Below are 24,676 nucleotides of genomic sequence, written 5' to 3' on the forward strand. Positions count from 1 at the left end.
TTTTCCAAAGTAGTAAATAATATGTTTTGTATGTTTCACAAGAAAAAATTGTAACACTTTACTTGAAGCCTTTATTTAGAATGCAATATAAATATATTTTTAATGCATAGTCTAATAGTAACGCCTGCTAAAGCACCTTATAATGCATTATATGATCTCATGAACTGATACCACATTTATAATGCTTTATAATACTATTCATCTCTTATACAACTTTAGAAAGTATATTTTACATGAGAAACCACCAATTTCAGATGTAAGGAATCTGTAAAATATTATTATACATTTTAAGTCTGTTACAATTATTTTCGAAAAGATATATTGCATTATAATGTATATTATGATGCTATTTATAATGCATTGTACATAAAGGCTTTAAGTAACGTGTTACTGAAAATTCCGTTTTTCTAGTTCAAAATTATAGCCAATTCTACGTTACTTGCTGTTTCTATGTAATTGTTCGTTAAATTTATTAGTACAAATTGTTTCTATACCCATTTTTTTTCGGTGTAGCACCACAGCAGCATATTTTACACCACTTATACTCACTTGAGAAAACATAAATATCTAGTTAAACTATATCAATCATGTTAAACTATACCTGAGCTGTCTACACATTTTATGCTTTTTAAAGAGAAATAGTCCTATTTATTAAGAGTCCATCTAACTATTGTACAATAGATCTCTGTTGTGCATCTCTCTTCGGCAATCGGCATGTGTAATTCACAACTTCTCTTCTTTTACAGAAACCTGGCCTCTAATTTACTGGTGCACATCAGTTGGAGGGTGTTCCAGTCGGTCCCTCTGTTGAGTCTGTGAGTAACACACTGCACTCAGATTTACAGATTTATTCTGCTCTGCTGGTGATTTGAGACCGAAAATGTGAACAATTTACCTATGCATGAAAAGTTTAAATGATACATCTGAGGTCTTGCATACATATTATTTTTCTGAAAGCATGAAATAAGCATAAGAAATGTCACCTGCTTCTCTTTTGCACAGAATCTTGAGGGACAATCCGCTCACCTGCTCATGTGACATTTACTGGCTTCAGCAGTGGCACAGAAGAAGACAAAGCGACACTGATTCTCAACAAACCTGCATCCATAATGGCAACAGCATTCAGCTGGATTCATTTGAAATGGATAACTGCAGTAAGTGCTCCTATCTGGAATCGTCCCTGTTTAATATGAAGAGACAATAAGCAAGCCATTCATCGATTGATTTTCCCCAAAACTTGGGACAGAGACATTCGTTTGACTGACAAATGGCAGTGTTTAAGAAACTTGGTTGAAATAATCATTATTTATGGTTATTGAAACATATTGGATACAATATTACATTCACTATTGTGCAGTAATTTGGGGTTGTATGATTTTATGTTTTAAAAAAAAGTCTTTTACACTTGGGCTGCATTTATTTGATCAAAAATACAGTAAAAACAGTTAAATATTACTGCAATTTAAAATAACAGTTTTCTATTTGAATATATTTTAAAATGTAATTTATTCCTGTGATGCAAAGCTGAATTTTCAGCATCATTACCCCAGTCTTCAGTGTCACAAGATCCTTCAGAAATTATTCTAATTTGCTGCTCAAGAAACATTTCTTAATTTTAGCAATGTTGAAAACAGCTGTGCCGCTTCATATTTTTGTGGAAACTGTAATCCGTTTTTTTGGGACTCTTTGATGAATAGAAAGTTCAAAAGAACAGCATTTAGTTGGGTTATAAAATATAAATTGAAATTTTACTGTCACTTTTGAACAATTGAATGCACCCTTGCTCAGTAGAAGTACTAACTTCCTTAAATTTCCTGTACTCATAAGAATATTCCATGTACTCACACACTTCACGTTGCAAATGATATTCCCTGATCTTCTTCCCCATCATTTTCCAATGTCCTTATAACTAAATGTATTGTGGTCTGCAGGTATTCCTGAGGTCACAATTCACCCATCGACACTGACCACTCAGGAAAGTGGAAATCTGACATTTACCTGTCTGGTGACCGGAGTACCAACACCGATGATCCGCTGGAGAACAGAGCACCTACAGTCCAACTGGACCCTGCAGGTACATGACAATATTTTCAGATGAGTTGAAATCACATAAAAAATTAAAAACATGCAATCATAACTCTAACCCTATGATGACTTTTGTTGTAGTATTCCTCATTTGTAGGCCACTTTGGACAAATAATACATGTAAAATTTGTTGAAATGACTCTTGTTCAAGCCCCTTACGTCAGTCCACAAAAATCTGGACTTTGGTTAAACTTGCCTACATCCATCCATGTCCACAGCGAGGGATCTGGGGATCAAGCCTGGAGCTGATTCTGTACATGAGGAACGTGTCTTCTGGAGACAACCTGCACAACCTCACCTGTGAGGCGGAGAATCGCGCTGGAATGGGAGAAGCTGTGGTGCAGCTGGACATCGAATGTATGTGCAGAAACGTTCTGTTCTTTAATTTCCTTCTACCTTTTTTTCAATACTCTGAGCTTCTATGGATTTCTTAACTTGGCTGTTTTTTTTTTTTTCTCAAACCAAAAGTTATAAAATTTATCTATGGAAAACCCATGCATGAGGTTCCTTAAACCCACCATCTTATATGGACAAGCAAAACAGTGCTATTTTAGTATTATTTACATAATATTATTTAAATATATATTTTAATTAGCTTTTATTTTTATGTTTTCATTTTAGTTTAATATTTAGTCATTTTGTTGTTCTTTTGCTAATTTTATTTATTTCTTTTTTAATATTACTATTTAGAATCAGTGTTATTTTTTCTTGAGATTCTATCATGGTTTGTATTAATATTTTCAAGTAGATTTTATTTTTCTATGTTCATTTGAATGTTTTAGTAATTTTAGTATATCAAGTTACATTAAATTAAAATGAAAAATGGCGCCTGGCAACTAGCTGAAACAAAATAAGTTTAAGTGTATATATTTTATTTCATTATTTTATTTCAGTTCATGTTTATTAACAAAAATGTTGTTTTTATTTTTACCAAACTATAATAACCATGTTTAGGTTTCCTTTATTTCAGTTTTAGTTTAACTTGAAATTTAGTTTATCCATTTCCACTTCAGTTTTTCTCATTTTCATTTAAATTTTTTCATCCAATATTTATATTTTATAGTATTTAAGCTTCATTTCAAAGTTTATAATAGTTTTATAATAGAAAAATGTTTATAATACTTTTAGTAATGGATAATAACCCTGCTCTTGACAGCAAGCAATAGAATTGCAAGATTTTCCATCGAAAATCCTCCCATATGACCGCACTCCACACCACAGCAATTATCACTGTTCATCACCTCCTCTTCAGAAAGAAGAAAAACAGTGCTTGACTTCAGACAAATGTATAGCCATCAGGGGAGCAATAATGACTGTCAGGAAAATGGGATGATAACCGTCTTCAGATCTTGTTTGTTCTCTACTAATGCATTTCTCTCCCCCATAGTCCGGAAATATAATTGTGAGGACTGATTGGCAGATAGCAAGTGTGCTAGATGCCAGTCTATCAGAATCATGTGATGAGTGGACAACGGCTCGTCAACGGCCACTGCTTAATTAGCTCGTAAATTAGCAGGACGGTTATAGCAACACGCTCACAAAATCCCGCACCGCACACAGGCATAATTCCGATCCGAAACCTCTTTTATTAAACCCAGACGCCAATCGATAATATAATTCCCCAGCGTCAGTTATGGACTTAGCATACTGTACTCCCTGCTAGCTGTAGCTCCAGATGATGAAATTCACCTACGGCCATCTACCTCAACCGCAACCTGATGGATTCAATTATTTAATTCCTTTTGATTACCACAATTAGTGGAGTTCACAGATGGCTCTCGGACTCAACCGTTAACATAGGGTCAGTGTAATGAGGATGGTTTTTAAGCATGAACTCTAGGCCACGACACAAATGACTGCAATTCTCTGTGCGAAGCACTTTCCGCAGGCAGGGTCACGGGTTAAGAGCAGTGAAATGGTTATGAAGCAGAGAGCGGGCCGTGCGCATCAGCATGTTCTCCCGGTTAAAAGAACCATTTCCTGCATCCCACCTTCAGCAGGCTCTCAAGTGCCTCTTGTGGTTAGGTCCCCTAAACAGACTGAGATTTATTATTTATAGCAGGTCAACAGGTTTACTGTAAAGATGGAGCACATTGATTCGTGGAAAAAAATTATGACGGATGTGCCAGTCATTCGAGCTATTCTGAAGAACGGGTACTGGATATAGAAAAGCATTATCCATACAGGAACATTACGTGGACTTCTTTAATTGTGTGTGAGCAACCGGTTTTAACGTCATACAAATGAGCAGTATTGCAAAGAAATGAATACCAATAGGAATGCAGACAGCTGGATGATAGAGTTGGAACAGCAGTTGAATAAAAGCGATGACACGCTGTCAGTGTGACAAAGACAATAAAATGTTTGTTTTTTTAATTACATTAAAAAAATAAATAAATCACACCATGTTATAATGCAGAGTATGAAAGATATTCTTTCCTATAATAAAGTTAAAAATGAAAATTCTTCAGTAAATGAATTATTTCAAATTCTTTGTTATTATTACTCAAATTAATATAGTATAGATCTCAAAGTATATAGTTAAAACAGTATGTATTATAAAGCCGTTTTTAAAAATAGTGTTTGTTATTATAATTATTATGATCAATATTAATATTAATAGTGCATATTTTAAAGTATGTATTTTTAAACAGTATGTATTTAAAGCTGATAGTACATCTGAAATTAATAATAATAATTATAAAATATATATATATATTTTTAAATCGGCTTTCGAATACATACTGTTTGAGTTTGAAAGAAAAAAAAAAAAGCTTATAATAATAGAGTAGGAACCTCTTGGATATTGATTAGATTGTCAAATATATAAAGGCTGTTGCACAGAAAGAAAGAAAGAAAGAAAGAAAGAAAGAAAGAAAGAAAGAAAGAATTTATATAGACAGAATTTATATTATTTATATAGACAGCTCTGCTATTGCTTTTATCATATTGCACACAAAACACGCTTTTCTGACGTGCTCTTAACATTAAATTGCTCTTCAACAGAGCGTTCTTTGCCATAATCTGTCACTATCCTTTTACATTACTCCAAGATGTTATCAAAAGTAATCTAAATCTCAAAATAGGCAGAAACAATTCAATTTCAGCTGATATTGTGATTATGCCTCACTGCACACGTGTGTGAACTCATTCCCTGTATGTGTTTAGTTCCAGTGCGGATCTTGTTCCTAAAGGACCCAGAGCCACAACATCACTGGTGTTTCCCATTCGCTGTGGACAGCAATCCTCCTGCCAGCATCAGATGGCTGTACAACAACCTTCCTCTCCTCGAAACACGCTACACCTACACCGAACTGATCCGAGACGCGGCCGACGGCTCCATTCAACACGGCTGTCTGTTCCTCAACAAGCCCACACACCTCAACAACGGCAACTACACGCTCATCGTGGAAAATAAACTGGGCAGAGACCAGGCTACAGGCTACGGGAAGTTCATGGACAATCCTTTTGACCCCTTTGACCCAGAGGGCATCATTCCTGGTGAGTGTACTGTACATCATCATCACAAAAACATGCCATGTATTTCAACAGCTGTATGCTACATTGAGTAATATATTGTTATAATCTCTCTCCACATGCCAGTCCTAACCGATAACCCAAGTAAGTTACTCTAAATCAAATTCCTATAGGTCAAACACTTGCTTTGACTATTAAAATACTCATTTATCTCATTCACTGCACATACGTTCTCATTATATTTGTCTTGTTTTCCAGTACAACTATTTAAACATTCCTAAATCAAGATGCATTTACTTCAGAAGTCTTGTTTTATGAAAAATAATCCCAGTGGGGTCAGAAAATATTTTTTTTCCTCACTTCATTTTGATATATTTTTCAGAAAACAAGACACAATATCTTAAGTTATTTTGCTTCTCAAGTAAATGTATCTTGATTTTAACAATGTTTAGATCTTGTACTGGAAATCAAGACAAAACATTAAGCAAGAAAGTGATTTTTCTGCAGTGTTCATAAAGTAATATTTCATTAAACACTTTAACATTAGCAGCTCCCACTAACCAATCAACGGAGACGGAGAAACTGGAGACCAGAGTGTTTGGGGTGAGAGACAAGTCACATATGATACACAACTTTGTGTTATTTTTTCTATTGTTATTTATCGCCCTAATTTTTTTTTTCCACTTGCACATTCACAGGTGTCAGTAGCGGTGGGTCTTGCTGTATTCGCATGCACATTTCTGCTCATCATGGTTGTCGTCATTAATAAATGTGGACAGCACTCCAAGTTTGGCATCCACCGTAAGTTCTGCATCCACATATAGGCTTAAAAGTCAACATGAAATCAAAATCGCCCATATTTACTTTCTTAATGCACAATCGTGGTTTTACTGTGCATGCTATTCCAAATAAAATAAACAAACAACAACAAAAAAACATTTTCCTAACCTTGAAAAAACTTAAGTCTTCTTAATCTTACTTGACAGCCATATTTGCAACGTATCCGAGCAGCTATTTTGTTGCATGCAAGACCAACTTGAAATGGGAAATGTTTGCCAAACTCTGACATGAACAACATGGCATTAAAATCAACCATATTTACTTTCATAATGCTCTGAAACAACTTTCCATTTAGCTGATGCTACATATCCAAATATCTTCCCACCAGCTATCAAATTTGGCATGTAACAGTATGTAATTAAGCACCACTGTACATTTTTTTTTCTCATTAAATATCTTGTTTCCCTCAACAGTACATCAGATCAAAGTTGTGATTAATATTTTATTACTTTTTAATGTATACTGTAACTAGTTGATACAGTAGTCACAGTTGTGCGATCTATACACACCATTTGTAGGATAAAACTGCTTTTTCTAAGGTACTGATATGACTGACTTTTAATTTCATTTGCAGTTAATCAGAAGACTAAATCAGTTTACTTAAGTTAGGTCTCAAATGAAGATGTTTCGGTCTTGAAGAGGTCTTTCATGGGAAAGAGAACTATCGCAAGCAAATGCGTTGCAGAAACAAAGCAGGTGCAACTCAAGTAACAGCATAAGAAGTTAGCGTTATCCGAAAGCTGGAGACAGCACAATCATAGCCTATGCCAAAATGACTTTCTCCATTATTATTTTGGAATGTGAATGAGTTCCACAGGAGGCATTGTGTTGCTTTTAAGTAAGGCACAAAAAGCAGCAAAATACAGTCTCTTCTAAGCTGTAACTTTGTACAGTGTCAGCCTAACAGCTCGGCAAAGTGCTGCCAGGTCTTAATTACAGCATGCAAAGTAAATAGCATCGGGAGCCCCAGCCGCGAGCGAGCCATTAAAGAAGAGTGATGGAGCCAGGCTTTTCAGGTCCACTCGCTACGCTCACAAAGTGCCTAAGTGGACCTGATTGCCTCCCTCCCCTCTCGCCCTCTATTCCCTCCGTTCCTCTTCTCTGCCCAGTCTGGGGTCTCTGCGGTTATAGCTTGAGTGGGTTTTGTGATTTGAAGGGGACGCTTTTATGTCTAATTCTGCTTCCTAAAAACGAGGTGATTTGCTTCGGAGCAAGCAAACATTCTGCTAGATATGTTTTGTATATGCACCTTGTTGTCAATTTTAAACAACATATTAGCAGTGTTTGCCAAGGCAAGCATCAGTAGTACTACTTCTCACACTTAGGGTTACAGATTTGAACAAACTCCTAGTCTGAAGTATTAAATTACACTATGTGTTTTGCGCCACATGATAACTCAAATTCTGCTGCTTGTTGAGAAAAGTTGTGCTACTACTTTTTTAAACCAGGGGATTTCAATCTTGAAGATGGCACAGACTACCAAATATGATCCTCTTTGTGCAACATATATATATAATTAATATAAAAAAATATATATATACTAGTGCTGTCAAACGATTAATGCATTCAAAATAAAAGTTTTTGTTTACATAACATATGTGTGTGTGTGTGTATGTATATATATATAAATATAGTATAGTATAGTATAAATATAGTATATATATAAATATATATATACAAACACATGCATGTATATATTTAAGAAAAATATGCTGTTTTTATATTAAATATATTTATATAGCCTATAATATAAAATGATCATACAAGATGATCATATTTGGTGGTCTGTGCCATCTACAAGAATGAAATCCCTGGTTTAACTAAAGAAAGAAACTCATACTAATTTGGAACAAGTGAAGGGTGAGTAAATGATGACAGAATTTTCATTTTTGGGTGAACGATCCCTTTAAGAGAATATTCATTTTATCATTTTGCAAACATTTAACGTTACTTTTGAATGTTCTCTAGATAGTTCTGAAACAAATACTAACATTTAAAAAATGTTAGACAAACGTCCAAATAATGTGTGTTAGAATAAGCATTCGAAAACCATTTTAAATACCACTTAACTTTAACTTGAATGAACGTTCTATAAGCATTACTTCAAGTACGTTTGAGAGAACCAGAGTGTTAGACAAAGCTTTGAGAGCGTTCCCTGTTAGCTGGGTAGCAACTGCATAGCCATGCCCTGCCAACAATATATTTTGCACAGACAAGTAACAAATCTAGTTATTTGATCACCTAGATAACCAACTTAAACAGCAAACAGTTGTGAAAAGGTTAAATATGACTGGCTAAGACTACACAAGGAAATAAGAGAGCCTGTAATGTCTACTATGCTGTCAAACTATACACAGGAAGTTGTGTAGAGCATCACTCAGTGATTGCCAATAAGTTGATTAACTTAACATGGGCTCAGGATATAGATAGGAAGAAAGGGAAAAAATACACCAAACCGGAGCTGCTTGGGAGCCACTTCCTTTCTGTGTATCTACAGGTTCATCTGTTCTAGGCACTGAGGATGATTTGGCCGTATCTCTTCGCTTCATGAACTTCGGTGCAAGTCCTCCATCTTCAGATGATGGCACGCTGGATTCTGGCTTGTCCAGTTTTGTAGAGAACCCGCAGTACTTCTGTGGCATCATCAAAGATAAAGACATGTGTGAGTGTCTCACAATCCCACAATGACAAGTTTTTTGCATGCTGATTCAGTTTATTCCAAATCAATGTGATTATTTCTTTGTATTTTGCAGGTGTTCAGCACATTAAAAGAAAAGACATTGTTTTGAAGTGGGAACTGGGTGAAGGAGCTTTTGGCAAGGTGTACCTGGCGGAATGTGCCAACCTCTGTCCTGATACTGACAAGATGCTGGTTGCTATCAAGGTATGATCATGCTTTATGTTATCAAGGCTTAACATTATAGTAGTTCAGCAATATGTAATATTTTTTTAAAGCAATGTCTTTTTATGTGCCAGAAAAATATTCTTGTTTTTATTGAAATGTTAATTTTTTTTCTTTACATTAAAAATGTTTTAATTAGCAACGACAGCTAGAAATTTAACAGAAAATATATACAGTAACTCTATATGCAAAACCACACATCTGATTGAGATTGATGGCATACAATGCAAAACATTACTGATTTTCAACCAATTCTGATCCCTCCAAGTCTATCACAAGTCAATTTCACAATTCTAGCAAATTCACATTCATGATAGCCAGCTAGAAAAATAGATAAAAAACAACTCAAATGACTAAAACTGATATATACATTAAAGCTAAAGATATATATATATATATATATATATATATATATAAATGATTACTGAAAATATAAAAATAAAATTCAAAATATTAATAAATACTATAATAGTACACAATAATACTAAAACAAAAACACTGTTGCAAGGCATTAAACTAGAGTTGAGCGCCATGTCAGAACTGAACTGATAAATTCAAATTGATTTACAGTTTGAATTTGAATGGCAGGAAGTAGCATCAAAATTAATTTAAATTACAACTACCAAAATTTATTTCCCAAAATCCATTACCTTGTTGAATTTCTTGAAAAGTGTCTAAATACTTGGTCATATGCTCACTATATTAATATCTGATTGTGTGTGTTGTCTGTGTAGACCCTGAAAGTTGCCAACGAGTCCACCCGGCAGGACTTCCAGCGCGAGGCCGAGCTGCTCACGGTGCTGCAGCATGAACACATAGTGCGGTTCTACGGCGTGTGTACAGACGGAGAACCTCTGGCCATGGTGTTTGAGTACATGCGACACGGAGACCTCAACCGCTTTCTAAGGTCAGTCTAATAACCACCAGCCACTCACAGCGAATTAACTACCACGCCAGCAATGTGGTGTAGCGGTCGGAAACTGAAGAGCTTCCTTGGCGCTTCAATCTATACATGCCATTCTTAGACAACCTTGGAAACACCAAAACAAATTTGCAAGGTTTTTATTTTATTTTTTTTACTTTATTTTATTTATTTATTTGGTTATAACAAAGAATAGACCCTCAAGTGTTATTGGTTTATAATCTGCATTTTGTTTTGGGCTTACACTCTTAAAAATCAAAGTTTTTTTTTTTATTGGCATCTACAGTATGGTTCCATGCAAACCTTTAACATCCACACTCTTAAAAATAAAGCTTCCATAAGGGGGTTTTGTGCAGCAATGCCTTTGAAGAACCATTTTGGGTTCACCAAAGAACTTTTCAGTGAACAGTTCCTAAAATAACCATTTTTTTCTTAGTGTAAGGAACATTTTAATGATCTAAAGAATCTTTTTCCACTATAAAGAACATTCCGTGCAATGGAAAGGTTCCATGGATGTTTAAAGTTCTTAACCCTCTGGTGCTCTTCGGTCACTTTTGACCGAAAAAGTTTTAATTTTAAAAAATCACAGCTTCATAGGAATGGCACGAAACTTGGTGACTTTTATGGAATTTGGAATGTGAACACACAAAAAAACTGAGGGCTTGATTCGAGCAGTCGTAAAAAAAAAAAAAAAAAAAAATCACAAAAATGACCGACCATAGGAAATGAATGGGAAATTTATAAAACCACAAAAATTAAAATTTTTGTGTGTACAAACTGCAAATCTGCCACAATGCAGAAAAAAAGTACACAGCAATGATAGGGTGAAACTCTAAAACATCAAGAGTGCAAAACCAACACATCCATTCACACACACACACACACACACACACACACACACACACCTATGAACTGGTGTGACTGTAACACAGCAAATATGTAAAATAAAAGCAATAATTCAAGAGTGCAAAACAGACTAGCTGGCCTCACAGCTGCTAAAAAGATGATCGCATTAAGATGGAAACCTCCTTATTCTCTTTCTGTTAAATGCTGGATTCTCACATATCTGGATTACATTTTTTAAGAACTGTCTACTGCTCAAGTAAATGGTGCAAATGAAAAGACCCTTTCTAGTTGGCTCACTGTTGCAGAGTCACTGAAAACTTGGTTGACATGATCTCTTCTCTTAACCTGTATTTTAATTGGAGTTCTTGAATATGTAGTAATTCCCTGTGTGTATGTATGTGGGTACCCCTTATTTTATTTTATTTATTTTATCTAATTTATTTATTTAATTGATTTTATTATTTTGTATATATGTGTGTGTGTGTGTGTGTGTGTGTGTGTGTGTGTATGTATATATACACACACAAAAACTGACGCTTTAAATCAACATTTCAAACCAAAAAATTAATAAAAATCTAAACCTTTACAAAAAGTTGTCTTTGAAAATGTCTAAATTAGAGCTATATGGGAATCTATGGGCTAAACCAGTGTTATCCAATCCCAGTCCATATTTTTCATGTCTCTCTTAGTTAACACACCTGATTCAGATAACCAGCTCGTTAGAAGAGAGCTACGTGCATAAACTGTGTTCCGATTGACATGATTCCTACACAGTGTTCATTGCTCCCTACTCCCTGGGCAGGGGAAATCCGTCGAAGTTTATTTCACTTCGGAACATTCATTCATGGATTTGCGCTGGATTGGGAAACGCTGGGCTAAACCAAGGAATTGCAGATGTTTTTCTTATTTTACTCCCACCAGATGGCACTAATCTGTCTTTAAAAATTTTAAGTAAAATTTTAGGTGTCCGGTCACTTTTGACCATGAAAACCACAAGTGTGACTCCCAAATAAGGAGCACCAGAGTTAATGGAACCATAGATGCCAATAAAGAACCTTTACTTTTTAAGTGTAGAAACTTTCCATTTCACAAAAGGTTCTTTATAGAGGAAAAAGGGGGGTTTAGATCATTAAAATCTTAAAACCAAACCATTCACTAAAAGGTTCTTTTGTAACTCAAAATGGTTCTTCTTTGGCATCACTGTAAAAAAAAAAACTCTTCTGGAGCCTTTATTTTTAAGAGTGTACATGAAAAGTTGCATCAAATTCAAGTTCTTTCATTTTCCGTATTTCCATCTACAACCAAATTCACATGTAAAACTCGAAGCCCTAACTAAGTAGAGGAGCGCTGGAGCCCAAATGCAGATCCAGCTTTGTGATGCTCAGTCTTAATTAAGATGTAAAGTTCACTGAAGTATGAGGTGGCTGATGGGGGACTGAGTGACCATATGTCCAGCACAGCTGAGTCTCGGCGTAAAGATCCAGTCTGTTTGCCAGGTGGTTGCTGGGGCCAGATTGGGAGTGGGGACATGTGAATGTTTGAGGGGGAGATGAAATCGCATTTTCACGTGTATGGATGTGGCTCCAGTCTCGGTTGCAGCTGCCCCATCCTGCCACCTGCCTGCCTAAACTAATAGGGATCACATACTAAACCTCAGAAGGCAAGCGAGTGGCAGAGATTTTACATGCGAATATTAGGATGAATGGAGAGAGTGGTTTGCACATTGAGGTCTGACACGCAAGGCAATGGTGACCAATGGTGCATGTGTTGTCATTAAGCAGATGTTTTCATATCCAAAGCAACTTACAGCACATTGATTTCAATCTGGAGTTTGTTTGCAAGTATAACAGTATAATTCATTTAGCTTACCATTACCAACGCAGATGCTAAAAGGCTGTGCTCAGAAGGGAATGCTTTTTTTAAAGTAGCACGTGAAACAGCATGCAGTATATAACGATAAAAAGTAGCATGCTGTATTGTCGTCACATTGCTAGTGAGTGGCATCCAGTTATCATCTCAGAATTTTGCACTTTTAATATTCAGCTTTGTGTAAAAATGCCTTCATTTTAAGCAATTCGACCAAATAATGTGCCAAGATCACGGTTGGTGTCACTTCCAGTTCAGTTGTTACAGTGAAAATAGAGTGCTGCAGGAATGAATACTAAAACCTGCAAATAAGTAAGCATTCTTTCCAGTTCCATTGTCCTGAAGTCAATAGGTTTTTTGAATGGGTTTTTGGTTACATACCTAAAACAAGTTCTGTGGTTAGCACAAGCTCAATATATTTTCATGTTTTATTCTATGACATAAAATACATCAGTAATACCCCATTTATGATTTTTTACTTCATTTAAAAAAGGTAGTTGCTAATAAGTGGCTAAATGGGACTTACAGAAGTTGTGAATGTCACCATGCCAAACAAGAAAACTCATCTACTCACTTGTTGCTTTGCATTTATTCTTACGCTCTTGCAAACTCTTCTAACTCAAACTTTCTAACTGGTAGTAGATCTTAAGTACAGACTGAAAGAGTTGTCGAAAGCTTAGCAGTTGATGTTGTGCAACTGTGGTGTAGGTATAGTCTACTTCTGGTGATCGAATTTAGGCTTCAAAAGTTGTATTAATTTGTGAAGGTCATCTTGATTAAACGTAAGAATCAGAAACTTTTGTTGGTCACAGAGTTTACATTCTGCCAAAATCCAAAAGCCAATGGAAAAATCCTATTGGGTTTTTTACTGAAGGAATCAAGGTTATGCTAACTTTCGGGTTGGCCAGCAAAAGAATCACCCCTGCAGCACTTTATTGAGGATGAAGTAGAGTGCATTGCATTGTGGGATACAGCATTCCAAATACACTCTTAAAAATAATGGTTCTTTATTGGCATCAATGATTCCATGATGATCATTTAACATTCATGGAAACTTTACATTGCACAAAAGGTTGTTTATATTATTAATATGTATTCAAACTAAGAAAAAAAGGGTTCTATTAAGAACTGTTCACTTAAAAGGATAGTTCACCCAAAGATGAAAATTCTGTCATTAATTACATCCGAGATTAATTAATCCGAAAGCTTTGAGACCCTGCATAGACAGCAACACAACTACCACGTTCGAGGCCCAGACAGGTAGTAAAGACATCATTAAAATAGTCCATGTGACATCCTTACTACCTTTCTGGGCCTTGAACGTGGTAGTTGTGTTGCTGTCTATGCAGGGTCAGAAAGCTCTCGGATTTCATCAAAAATATCTTAATTTGTGTTCCGAAGATGAACGAAGGTCTTACGGGTTTGGAACCACATGAGGGTAAGTAATTAATTACAGAATTGTCAATTTTGGATGAACTACCCCTTCAAAGATTCTTCAATTATCTTCCAAAATTATTTTTCTATGGCAGTGGTCTCAAACTCAATTCCTGGAGGGCCACAGCTCTGTAGAGTTTAGCTCCAACCAGCTCCAAATCACACCTGCTTGGAATCCTGAAGAGCTTGATTAGCTGGATCAGGTGTGTCTGATTAGGGTTGGAGCTCAACTGTGCAAAGCTGTGGCCCTCCAGGAATTGAGTTTGAGACTAATGTTCTATGGCATCATTGGAAAACCTCTTTCTGAACCTTTTTTTCAAGAGTATAGCATGCCTTGCATGTATACTAAATATCTAGGACAATGTAGTGTCCATTCTGAACACAGCCAAAATCCCTGAAAAATGTTTATATAATGTGTGTGGTTTTTGTACAGGGCTCACGGTCCAGATGCTCGTATCCTGGATGAGATGAAGGTTCCTCCGATGGGTCAGTTGACTCTTCCTCAGATGCTCCACATCGCAGCTCAGATCGCCTCGGGCATGGTGTACCTCGCTTCCCTTCATTTCGTCCACAGAGACCTGGCCACCAGGAACTGTTTGGTCGGAGAAGGTCTGGTGGTGAAGATCGGGGACTTTGGGATGTCGAGAGACATTTACAGCACTGATTACTACAGGGTAAAACACCATTTCAATTTTAGCATTGTCCCATATGTTCCTCCTGAAATTAAGAAAAAATATACTGTAAATAAAAAAATAAAAAAAATTTAAAAAAAGTGAGTGAAGTGATGTGTGGCCAAGTATGGTGACCCATACTCGGAATTTGTATTCTGTATTTAACCCATCCAAGTGCACACCCACAGCAGTGAACACACACTCACTCACAATTAGGACGCCCTTGAAAATGAGATGTCACATCTTCAAATTTTAGCATACTTTAGAAACTGGAGACTTCTCCACTTCTTGCTAAGATCTGGGAGAAACAATTTAAAGATGCATGTCTCATTTGTGATTCTTCCTTTCCTTTGTGAGCTTTTTTTATATGCACCAACAGCAGAGATGTTTGGTTGTAATCTGTTTCCGTTCACGTCCTCAGGTCGGTGGGAGGACGATGCTGCCCATTCGCTGGATGCCACCAGAAAGCATCATGTACAGGAAATTCACCACAGAGAGTGACATCTGGAGCTTTGGAGTGGTCCTTTGGGAAATCTTCACCTACGGCAAACAACCCTGGTATCAGCTGTCTAACAGTGAGGTAAAGTACCACATTTGATATTCAAAAGTATGTGTGGCTGCAATCACCTATTTACATTTCAAACTCATTCACTGTCAGTGTTTAAAACAATACAACCACAAAACAGATTTTAAAGGAACAGTTCACCTAAAATTTTTTTAAATTCTGTCATTTACTCACTCTCAAGTCATTCCTGTATATGGACGGAAATAAATAAAAAAAACAACAACAATTGTTGTTGACTGATCCCATTAGTGAATTTTGTAGTATTTTAAGGATTAAAAATAGTAAACGCTACCATTTAAAAAAAAAAAAAAAAGAGTCAGTACTTTTTTTTTTTTCAGCAAGGATGCATTAATTATAATTATATTTAAATTTTTACTGTAAAAATATTTTTCAAAAATATATTTTAAAATATATTCACTTTCAACAACATTTAAAAACCCTACAAGCCTCAAACTTCTGAATGAAACAAAAACAAAACTCCTATAATGTTATCTTTACCTAAAAGTTTGTCAAATGAACAGCTAGTCCGTAATTAGTAACAGATATACTGTAAGCCATTACACAGTAAAAGAAGTTCATTTTGATTTGGATGCGACTTTTTGACCAATTCATAGGAGTCATTTGTTCAGGAATGAGACCACAATGTTCCTATCTAATATAGACTACTTTAATGAGATTGTATGATGCTTTTGTGCTGTTTTATCCCTTTTTCAACTTTAACATTTTGCAAAAACTGAAAAAAAAAAAATAAATACAGGTTTAGAACAACAAGAGAGTAAATGAATTTTCATTTGACAGATTCCTATAATGTTTACCTGCAATGACAGAAGTGATTTAGACTGTCTGATGGCATCAGCGCTGTTTAGTGAGTTAAAGCATACAGACAGAGCTATTCCCAACTTTCATCGTGATGTGAACATCCAATTTGGACTGGATCAGACCGTGCTCTTAAGCACTTATGAACAAGAAGATCAATAGATTTTTTTCGGTTCCAGAGTGATCCAGACCTCTCAGATTAGGCACCAAAAAGTGGACTCTGGTGTGACCACAACTGCACTATTACGCTGGAGAGGCCTCTCTTCTTTCAACAGAGAGGTAGATCACTTTCCCGCCGACTCAATTTTAATCCGATTAAACCTCATCTTCGCCTTGGGCCGACGTTGTTTAACCTTGTTAACCTAATCCTTCTCGAGCCATGATGGACACAGCTAATTATCCAGAGCCTAACTGTATGGGACGGAGACGGATCGTTCGTGACTTTCCATCTGCGAGGAGAGAGGGTGCCAGACTTTCAGAGGGGTCAATGTGAATTTTTGTTAATTTATTGCAGTGATTGAAAGCCCATTTCAGAATGATGTTGTGTGGTGCTGACAGTCTCTTCACCTCATCTGATTAAGAGGCAATGCTATAAGGGCTTGAAGTCACTGGCATTTTAAATAGCCACCAGGAATAGCCTTGGAGAGAAGAGGTTGCTTCTTTACAGCCAACTGCTGCCTGTAGAAAAGAGAGTAAAAGAAATCAAATTTTCTTTGATTTAAAAAATAAAATAAAAACATGTAATGTACTATGAAAATGTACTGTAAAGTTTAGAACTTCCTCCATACCAAATAAAAGAGCATTTATTGAAATGAAGTTACACAAACTGCTCATTCTGAATGTCTTCATCATTCTAAGGTCAGATAGATGAATACTGTACATTATGTTTATATAGGGAATCATGAAGACAAAACTGCAGTTTAATTCAAAAGATCATAGAGATGGGGGGGAAATGGTTTAAAAAAAAAGACAAAAAAAATAAATAAATAAATAAAAACTTTAGAACCACAGTAGATGGACCTCAGGATATTACAAAAAAAAAAAAAAAAACATCAATAATAATAATAAAGTAATTATTTAATATTAATTAATTAATCAATATTCATTTTAAATGTATGTGATTACCCTTAAAAGTGCACACGCAATCACATACACATGTGCTTTTAAATGGGTGCATAACATACATAAATATACAGGTGCATCTCAATAAATTAGAATGTCGTGGAAATGTTCGTTTATTTCAATAATTCAACTCAAATTGTGAAACTCGTGTATTAAATAAATTCAATGCACACAGACTGAAGTAGTTGTGAAGTAGTAATTGTGATGATTTTGGCTCACATTTAACAAAAACCCACCAATTCACTATCTCAACAAATTAGAATACGGTGACATGCTAATCAACTCAAAACACCTGCAACGGTTTCCTGAGCCTTCAAAACGGTCTCTCAGTTTGGATCACTAGGCTACACAATCACGGGGAAGACTGCTGATCTGACAGTTGTCCAGAAGACAATCATTGACACCCTTCACAAGGAGGGTAAGCCACAAACATTCATTGCCAAAGAAGCTGGCTGTTCACAGAGTGCTGTATCCAAGCATGTTAACAGAAAGTTGAGTGGAAGGAAAAAGTGTGGAAGAAAAAGATGCACAACCAACCGAGAGAACCGCAGCCTTATGAGGATTGTCAAGCAAAATCGATTCAAGAATTTGGGTGAACTTCACAAGGAATGGACTGAGGCTGGGGCCAAGGCATCAAGAGCCACCACACACAGACGTGTCGAGGAATTTGGCTACAGTTGTCGTATTCCTCTTTTTAAGCCACTCCTGAACCACAGACAACGTCAGAGGCGTCTTACCTGGGCTAAGGAGAAGAAGAACTGGACTGTTGCCCAGTGGTCCAAAGTCCTCTTTTCAGATGAGAGCAAGTTTTGTATTTCATTTGGAAACCAAGGTCCTAGAGTCTGGAGGAAGGGTGGAGAAGCTCATAGCCCAAGTTGCTTGAAGTCCAGTGTTAAGTTTCCACAGTCTGTGATGATTTGGGGTGCAATGTCATCTGCTGGTGTTGGTCCATTGTGTTTTTTGAAAACCAAAGTCACTGCATCCGTTTACCAAGAAATTTTGGAGCGCTTCATGCTTCCTTCTGCTGACCAGCTTTTTAAAGATGATGATTTCATTTTCCAGCAGGATTTGGCACCTGCCCACACTGCCAAAAGCACCAAAAGTTGGTTAAATGACCATGGTGTTAGTGTGCTTGACTGGCCAGCAAACTCACCAGACCTGAACCCCAGAGATAATCTATGGAGTATTGTCAAGAGGAAAATGAGAAACAAGAGACCAAAAAATGCAGATGAGCTGAAGGCCACTGTCAAAGAAACCTGGGCTTCCATACCACCTCAGCAGTGCCACAAACTGATCACCTCCATGCCGCGCCGAATTGAGGCAGTAATTAAAGCAAAAGGAGCCCCTTCCAAGTATTGAATACACATACATAAATGAACATACTTTCCAGAAGGCCAACAATTCACTAAAAAATAATAATTTTATTTTTATTGGTCTTATGAAGTATTCTAACTTGTTGAGATAGTGAATTGGTGGGTTTTTGTTAAATGTGAGCCAAAATCATCACAATTAAAAGAACCAAAGACTTAAACTACTTCAGTCTGTGTGCATTGAATTTATTTAATACACGAGTTTCACAATTTGAGTTGAATTACTGAAATAAATGAAATTTTCCACAACATTCTAATTTATTGAGATGCACCTGTATATAGTTACATAATTAATAATAATAAAATAATTGACATTTATAATTATCAACTGTAATAATTCTACATTTCAGTTAGTAATATGGGGTAGTGTGTGTGTATACACACACACACACACACACACACACACACACACACACACACACACACACACACACATATATATATATATATATATATATATATATATATATACACACATACACACAAACATTTCAATTATTTAAATGGGGTCACATTATGGCATTATTACATTAATGGCATACAGATTTTTATATAAAATAATAGTTTGAAGTAGCAGATTAAAGTAGCACTACTACTACTTCCATCTTTTTCCACTTGTCTGTCTTTAAATATGAAATATTTACCCTCTTTCCAGGCCATTGAGTGTATCACACAGGGGCGAGAGCTTGAACGGCCACGCACCTGCCCAAAGGAAGTACATCTCCTCATGCAGGGCTGCTGGCAGAGAGAACCGCAGCAGAGGCTCGTCATCAAGGACATCTACAACCGCCTCGTGGCCCTCGTCAAGAACCCGCCTGTCTATCTGGACATCCTGGAGTAACAGCACCCTGATCGGACCTGCATGGAAAAGACATACTTCTGGACGCAGGCTGCTTGAGGAGGAAAATCAGTGGTGGGTTTTGGATGGACACAATTCACAAACTGTCTCAGATGTGCAGTATGAACGTTTCCGGTGTTTGTTGTGTATGTTTTAATCCACTGGAGGTGTAAGATTGTGTCCATGTGGTTAAATTAAAAAAAATAATAATACAAATAAAAAATAAGAGAAATGGACTGAGTAAATGGACAGTGGATACTCTGAATATGCATTAGTGGAAATTGCTCATGGATCGTCATGACTCACCCTGAAGAGACACTTGATTTTCTATATGAGGATACTGATGTCATGGTCTTATAATTAAAGGTCATTAAAGGTGAAGTGTGTAATTTTTCTCAATCCAGTCTAATATGCAGACATTGTAGGCTGATTTTCTTAATAAATGTAAAAACTGTGGCTCTGTTTGTTAGAGCATCCCACCCAGCCTGACATAGCAACAGCCTCAACCAATGGCATGGGTTTGGGGGTGGGACTTTCTGTTTGTTTGACCAATGAGGAGAGTGGAAACCTGGGCTTGTATTACAGAATCATCCAAACTCATAATCCTATTTTATCTGTTTACAGGGTTTTTGCAGTATTTATGAAGGTAAAATTAAAGCTTTTTAGGAACTATTTTAGACTACCTACTGATCACACTACAAAAAAAGTATTTTTGTCTTACCCAGTGCAAATGTCTAAAAGATTCATAAATCAATAAGATGCATTTACTTGATATGCAAAATGACAAAAGAAATCTTGTGTCTGAGAAATTGTATAAAAATGAAGTGAATTTATGATCGAAACAAAAACAAATATCTACCAGTGGCCTCAGAAAAATAATCTTAATTCAAAGAAAAAAACATTATACCCCATTGTTAGATATTTTTTCCTGCTTTAAGCATAAAAATTTCTCACAAAGCCAGACTTCATACCTTCATTTTGCATCTCAAGTAAATGTATCTTGTTTTAAGAATATTCAGATATTTTCATGGAAAACAAGATTAAAATACTCAGGAAGAACATCTTTTTTTTTCTTTCTTGCAGTTCATGCAACATTTAATGCCAAGAAATACTGAATTCAAGACTTTCCTCACTTAATTTCACTTAGGAATTCAAATCTTAAAACAAGAATCAAAGGAATAGGAAGTTTCTGTAATACAGCTTAATTTAGCATTTGGTTCTCTAATGTCACATTTATTACATACTTCACCTTTAACCATCATGTGCCCCCCAAACAAAGACTCTTTAAGTTGCTGTGATTTACACATTGTGCCAATCTGACCGCATTCCTTTTCTGTGTCTTGCGATTATGAATATACTACATCAGTCTGTTATGCGTGATCGACACATGCATGTATTGTACATCTCTCTATGTTGAACAGCAACATCCTGTTATGGCTCCGAGTTCTGCTTTATTTTCTATATCAAAAGCATCAACAAGGTCAGCAGCAACAACAGCAGTGGAAACACATGGGCTGTGTACGGAATAAAGTACTAACCTACTGTATACCATTATTTATTTGTAACCGTATGAAGTATGGAACGGAAAACTTTTCAAGCAGTTGGTGTGGCACGTTTAAGGCAAGACACTACAGGTGAATAATTGAGTATAAAACTGAACAAATCACCATGCTTTTCCCAGTTAATTAATCCCATCGCATTAAGACAAATGCTTTGTACAACAAGTTTTATGAAATATTATGCTTTGCTAAACAGAAATGTGAACATTGGATAAAGCCAAGTTTAAAATTCTTAAGATTTATACCAAACATTTATCCTATTTTATCACTCCATAAATGAGAAAGTACTATAAACAGAAAAAAAAAAATCATATTTTTAGGAATAAGATGTTATATACAGTATGGTGACATCCTATGAAATGTTACAAGAACAAACCACTCTCTAAAAACCTTCATAACATTTAAAATAATAAAACTGGATAGTCTGGTGTATGCCAGAAAAACTCATTTAGGGGAAAAAAATAAATAAATTAATTAAAGTGTAGTAATTATGTGCATTTTGGATGTTTTGGAAGCAAAATAGCCCAAAATCTCATAATTGACCGTTGAATGAAACACATTTTACCTGTAGTGCCTTGCCTTAATTTAAAAAAGTTACTATTTTTAATCTAATTTTGTGCTAAAATGTCCATTGCAATGAATTCTATAAGAATACCTGCTTTCAATGAGCATTTCTCAATCATCTCAATGGCTCAGCAGGCGCACACAGCCCTGGAAGTACACAACATGCATGACACCATCTTTGCTCATGGGCTCTCAGTTATGGCCTTATTGTATTTCAAGCCATAAATGCCATGTGACTAATCACTACAGAGCCACACGCTGTAGTACGCTAGTATGCAATTCCGAACACAGCCAGAAATCCAGCATGATACTGGTGTAAGGGCAGAGATCAATCAATCAAATATGAATTTATCATACAGCATGTTAAGCTGCAGTGGTCACTGTTTACCATTTTATAATTTTAATAATGGGTGCATCACTTTTATGTACTGGTTGTGCCTCTTGTACATAATCTAGTTACTGAACTGCATTATTTTGCCTTGATTGATTTTCTATTTTTAGTATTATTTTTTTAATTGTAATCTTACCTAGTGTTTCAAAGATGAAATATTATTTCACAAATACAAGTCTTCTATGCCTCCTAATGTTATTAAACAAATGGTTTACAGCTAGAAGACATAACAGTACATTTTAAAGGATGAAACTGAAGATAATAATTTCCATTACAACATAAATGAACCAATAACTCTCACAGAGTTTTGGCATCTGACTGCAAACTTATCATTTGTTTCATTGTATAAATTTGTAACAATTTGGATAGACTTTGTTTTCTATTTTGTTGATGGGCAATGTACAATAGCCGTATTAAACTTGATTTTCTTTTTATTGGCAGCTTTTGTATGTCATAATATTGGTAATCTCACATTATTGTTGCATGATTTTCATATATTGTGCTCTATGGATAACTGTGCAAATTTAGAAATGAATGTGTAAAGAATATCAGCCTCATTTCAGTCAACATACATACCATAGACAGCTATTGTTTTTATATAAAACTAAATATACATACAGTGGGGTGATGTCCAGAACTTTTGAGACCACATTGAAAATCTGAAATTCAAAATGTCATTTAGGCCTGTAAATAAACAGAGTATTTTTTGGAAATTTTAAATGCAAGTAGTGTTATGATGTAAAATGAACAATATATTTAATATTCTGCACTATTATGGTCACCAATCATCCTTTGTATACAAATTTAAATTAAAAACAGTTTCAGGTCCCACTGACTTCCGTAGTATTTTCTGTCTATATTATGGAAGTCACTGGGGCTCGAAACTGTTTGGTTACCAACATTCTTCAAAATATCTTCCTTTGTGTTCTGCAGAAGAAATAATGTCATACAGGCTTGGAATGACATGAAATGAGTAAATGGTGACAGAATTTTCATTTTAGGGTGAACTAGCCCTTTAATTGTACAAATATGTAAAATGTAAATGTCTTTTAAGTGTAAAATAAACTTTAAAAAAAAAATACAGTTGAGAGTACAGATAACTGGACAGGGGTGATGATAGATGAAGAGGATCTTTACAGAAACCATCAACAGATGGACAGAAGAGATGCTGGTAGAAAGTGACAGATGGAGGTGAAGTTGAAACCTCAGATTACAACATAGATACATACCATGAACATGCTGTACAGCTGCCTGAAAAAGCCCATTGTTTCACAGTCTCAGTCTGTAAATTAGAAATGTGGCAACTGTGAATCTTCAACAACAAATTAGCTATTCACGACGCTGTGCTCAAAAACATCTGGGTGCTTATAAGGACGCCAAACACTTATCACACACACAGTATGTATCTGAATTAAGGAGGCCTTGCTATCGCTTCCACACATTTATTTTGCCTGAAATCTCAGCACAGAGACTCCAGAGGACTGTAATGCATTCTGGGTAATGGTATCGCTGGCTCTGCGGTGCCTAAACTCAATTCTCACGGGTCATTTATGTCTGGACCACTATTCCATTTCACCCTCTTTTCCAGGCACTCGGTGTATTCCTGCCTCAGACGCTAAAATGACTAGTGATGCACAATTAAAGGGATAGTCATTAGTTACTCACCCTCATGTCGTATGGAAATAATCTATCGTTGTTTTCAGTTGGACATAAAAGGAGGAATGATGATACAAATAGTTTCCGTAAAACATATATGGACAGTGGTGCTTATCGAGCTTCATACAGGACAGAAAAAAAAAAAAAAAAAATTATCTATGTAATATTAATTTTTCTGAGGTCATACGATTCGTTTTTTTTTTGACCAATCAGCATCCAGAACCGGAACTGTCAAGTTTCATCATATTTCATTGGTCATAAGTGGTATAAAATAAATTATAATAGTTATATACACACACACACACAATATATATATAAACAAGTGTCTAGCAGATACTTCTTAGACCTGAACATATCTATAAACCTTTATATTGATTATAGAACTTTACATTCACGTCCACGACTTTCCAAGTGAACACTTTAAAGTACAAATATCTAATTGTTTTATTTCATCTAATTATTAAATAAATGTATTAATTTATAATTAAATTATTAATATGAGGTAATAAAGACTTGATGTACATATTTAGCCTGTACCTGTACTGAACTCTATCTGGATCGATCCCAATCCCAAAGGAGGTCAATATGATGCCTCAAATCTTCAGCATATTGCAAACAAATACTCTTACTAATTAAAAACATTTGTTACACAACAGAATTACAGGAACAGAATTGGCTCATACACTTCTGTGTTAAGCCAATAATGCTATTTGCGTAATTGCTCTGTATTCAATGATACCACAACAGCTGGA

At 35.7% G+C, this 24,676-nt stretch overlaps 1 protein-coding gene and 1 long non-coding RNA gene across 7 annotated transcripts in view; one reads left to right on the forward strand and one right to left on the reverse strand.

The window, feature by feature from the left end:
• The window catches only part of ntrk1 (neurotrophic tyrosine kinase, receptor, type 1), a 30,999-nt gene extending 9,418 nt beyond the window's left edge, over nt 1–21,581 (forward strand). For 4 of the 6 annotated variants that reach the window (XM_058746462.1, XM_058746464.1, XM_058746463.1 and 1 more), the window contains 14 exons: nt 747–815; nt 1,003–1,154; nt 1,932–2,074; nt 2,304–2,442; nt 5,254–5,586; nt 5,689–5,706; nt 6,110–6,165; nt 6,261–6,363; nt 8,900–9,064; nt 9,156–9,286; nt 10,039–10,211; nt 14,806–15,046; nt 15,465–15,623; nt 19,572–21,581. In XM_058746462.1, coding sequence (XP_058602445.1) covers nt 747–815; nt 1,003–1,154; nt 1,932–2,074; nt 2,304–2,442; nt 5,254–5,586; nt 5,689–5,706; nt 6,110–6,165; nt 6,261–6,363; nt 8,900–9,064; nt 9,156–9,286; nt 10,039–10,211; nt 14,806–15,046; nt 15,465–15,623; nt 19,572–19,757 — 2,068 coding nt within the window. In that variant the 3' untranslated portion in view covers nt 19,758–21,581. Of the gene's footprint in view, nt 1–746; nt 816–1,002; nt 1,155–1,931; nt 2,075–2,303; nt 2,443–5,253; nt 5,587–5,688; nt 5,707–6,109; nt 6,166–6,260; nt 6,364–8,899; nt 9,065–9,155; nt 9,287–10,038; nt 10,212–14,805; nt 15,047–15,464; nt 15,624–16,603; nt 16,704–19,571 lie in introns of all 6 variants that reach the window. The other 2 variants (XR_009266314.1, XM_058746465.1) reach the window with 2 other exon arrangements.
• A 219-nt stretch (nt 21,582–21,800) lies between these two features.
• On the reverse strand, nt 21,801–24,169 carry LOC131521580 (uncharacterized). The gene is made up of 2 exons (XR_009266317.1): nt 23,498–24,169; nt 21,801–22,927 (listed from the first exon to the last, which is right to left on the reverse strand). It is a non-coding gene; the product is annotated as an uncharacterized LOC131521580 (long non-coding RNA).
• Between the last annotated feature and the right edge of the window lie 507 nt (nt 24,170–24,676).

Source organism: Onychostoma macrolepis, chromosome 16, assembly GCF_012432095.1.
Source record: "Onychostoma macrolepis isolate SWU-2019 chromosome 16, ASM1243209v1, whole genome shotgun sequence".
NCBI classification, from domain to species: domain Eukaryota; kingdom Metazoa; phylum Chordata; class Actinopteri; order Cypriniformes; family Cyprinidae; genus Onychostoma; species Onychostoma macrolepis.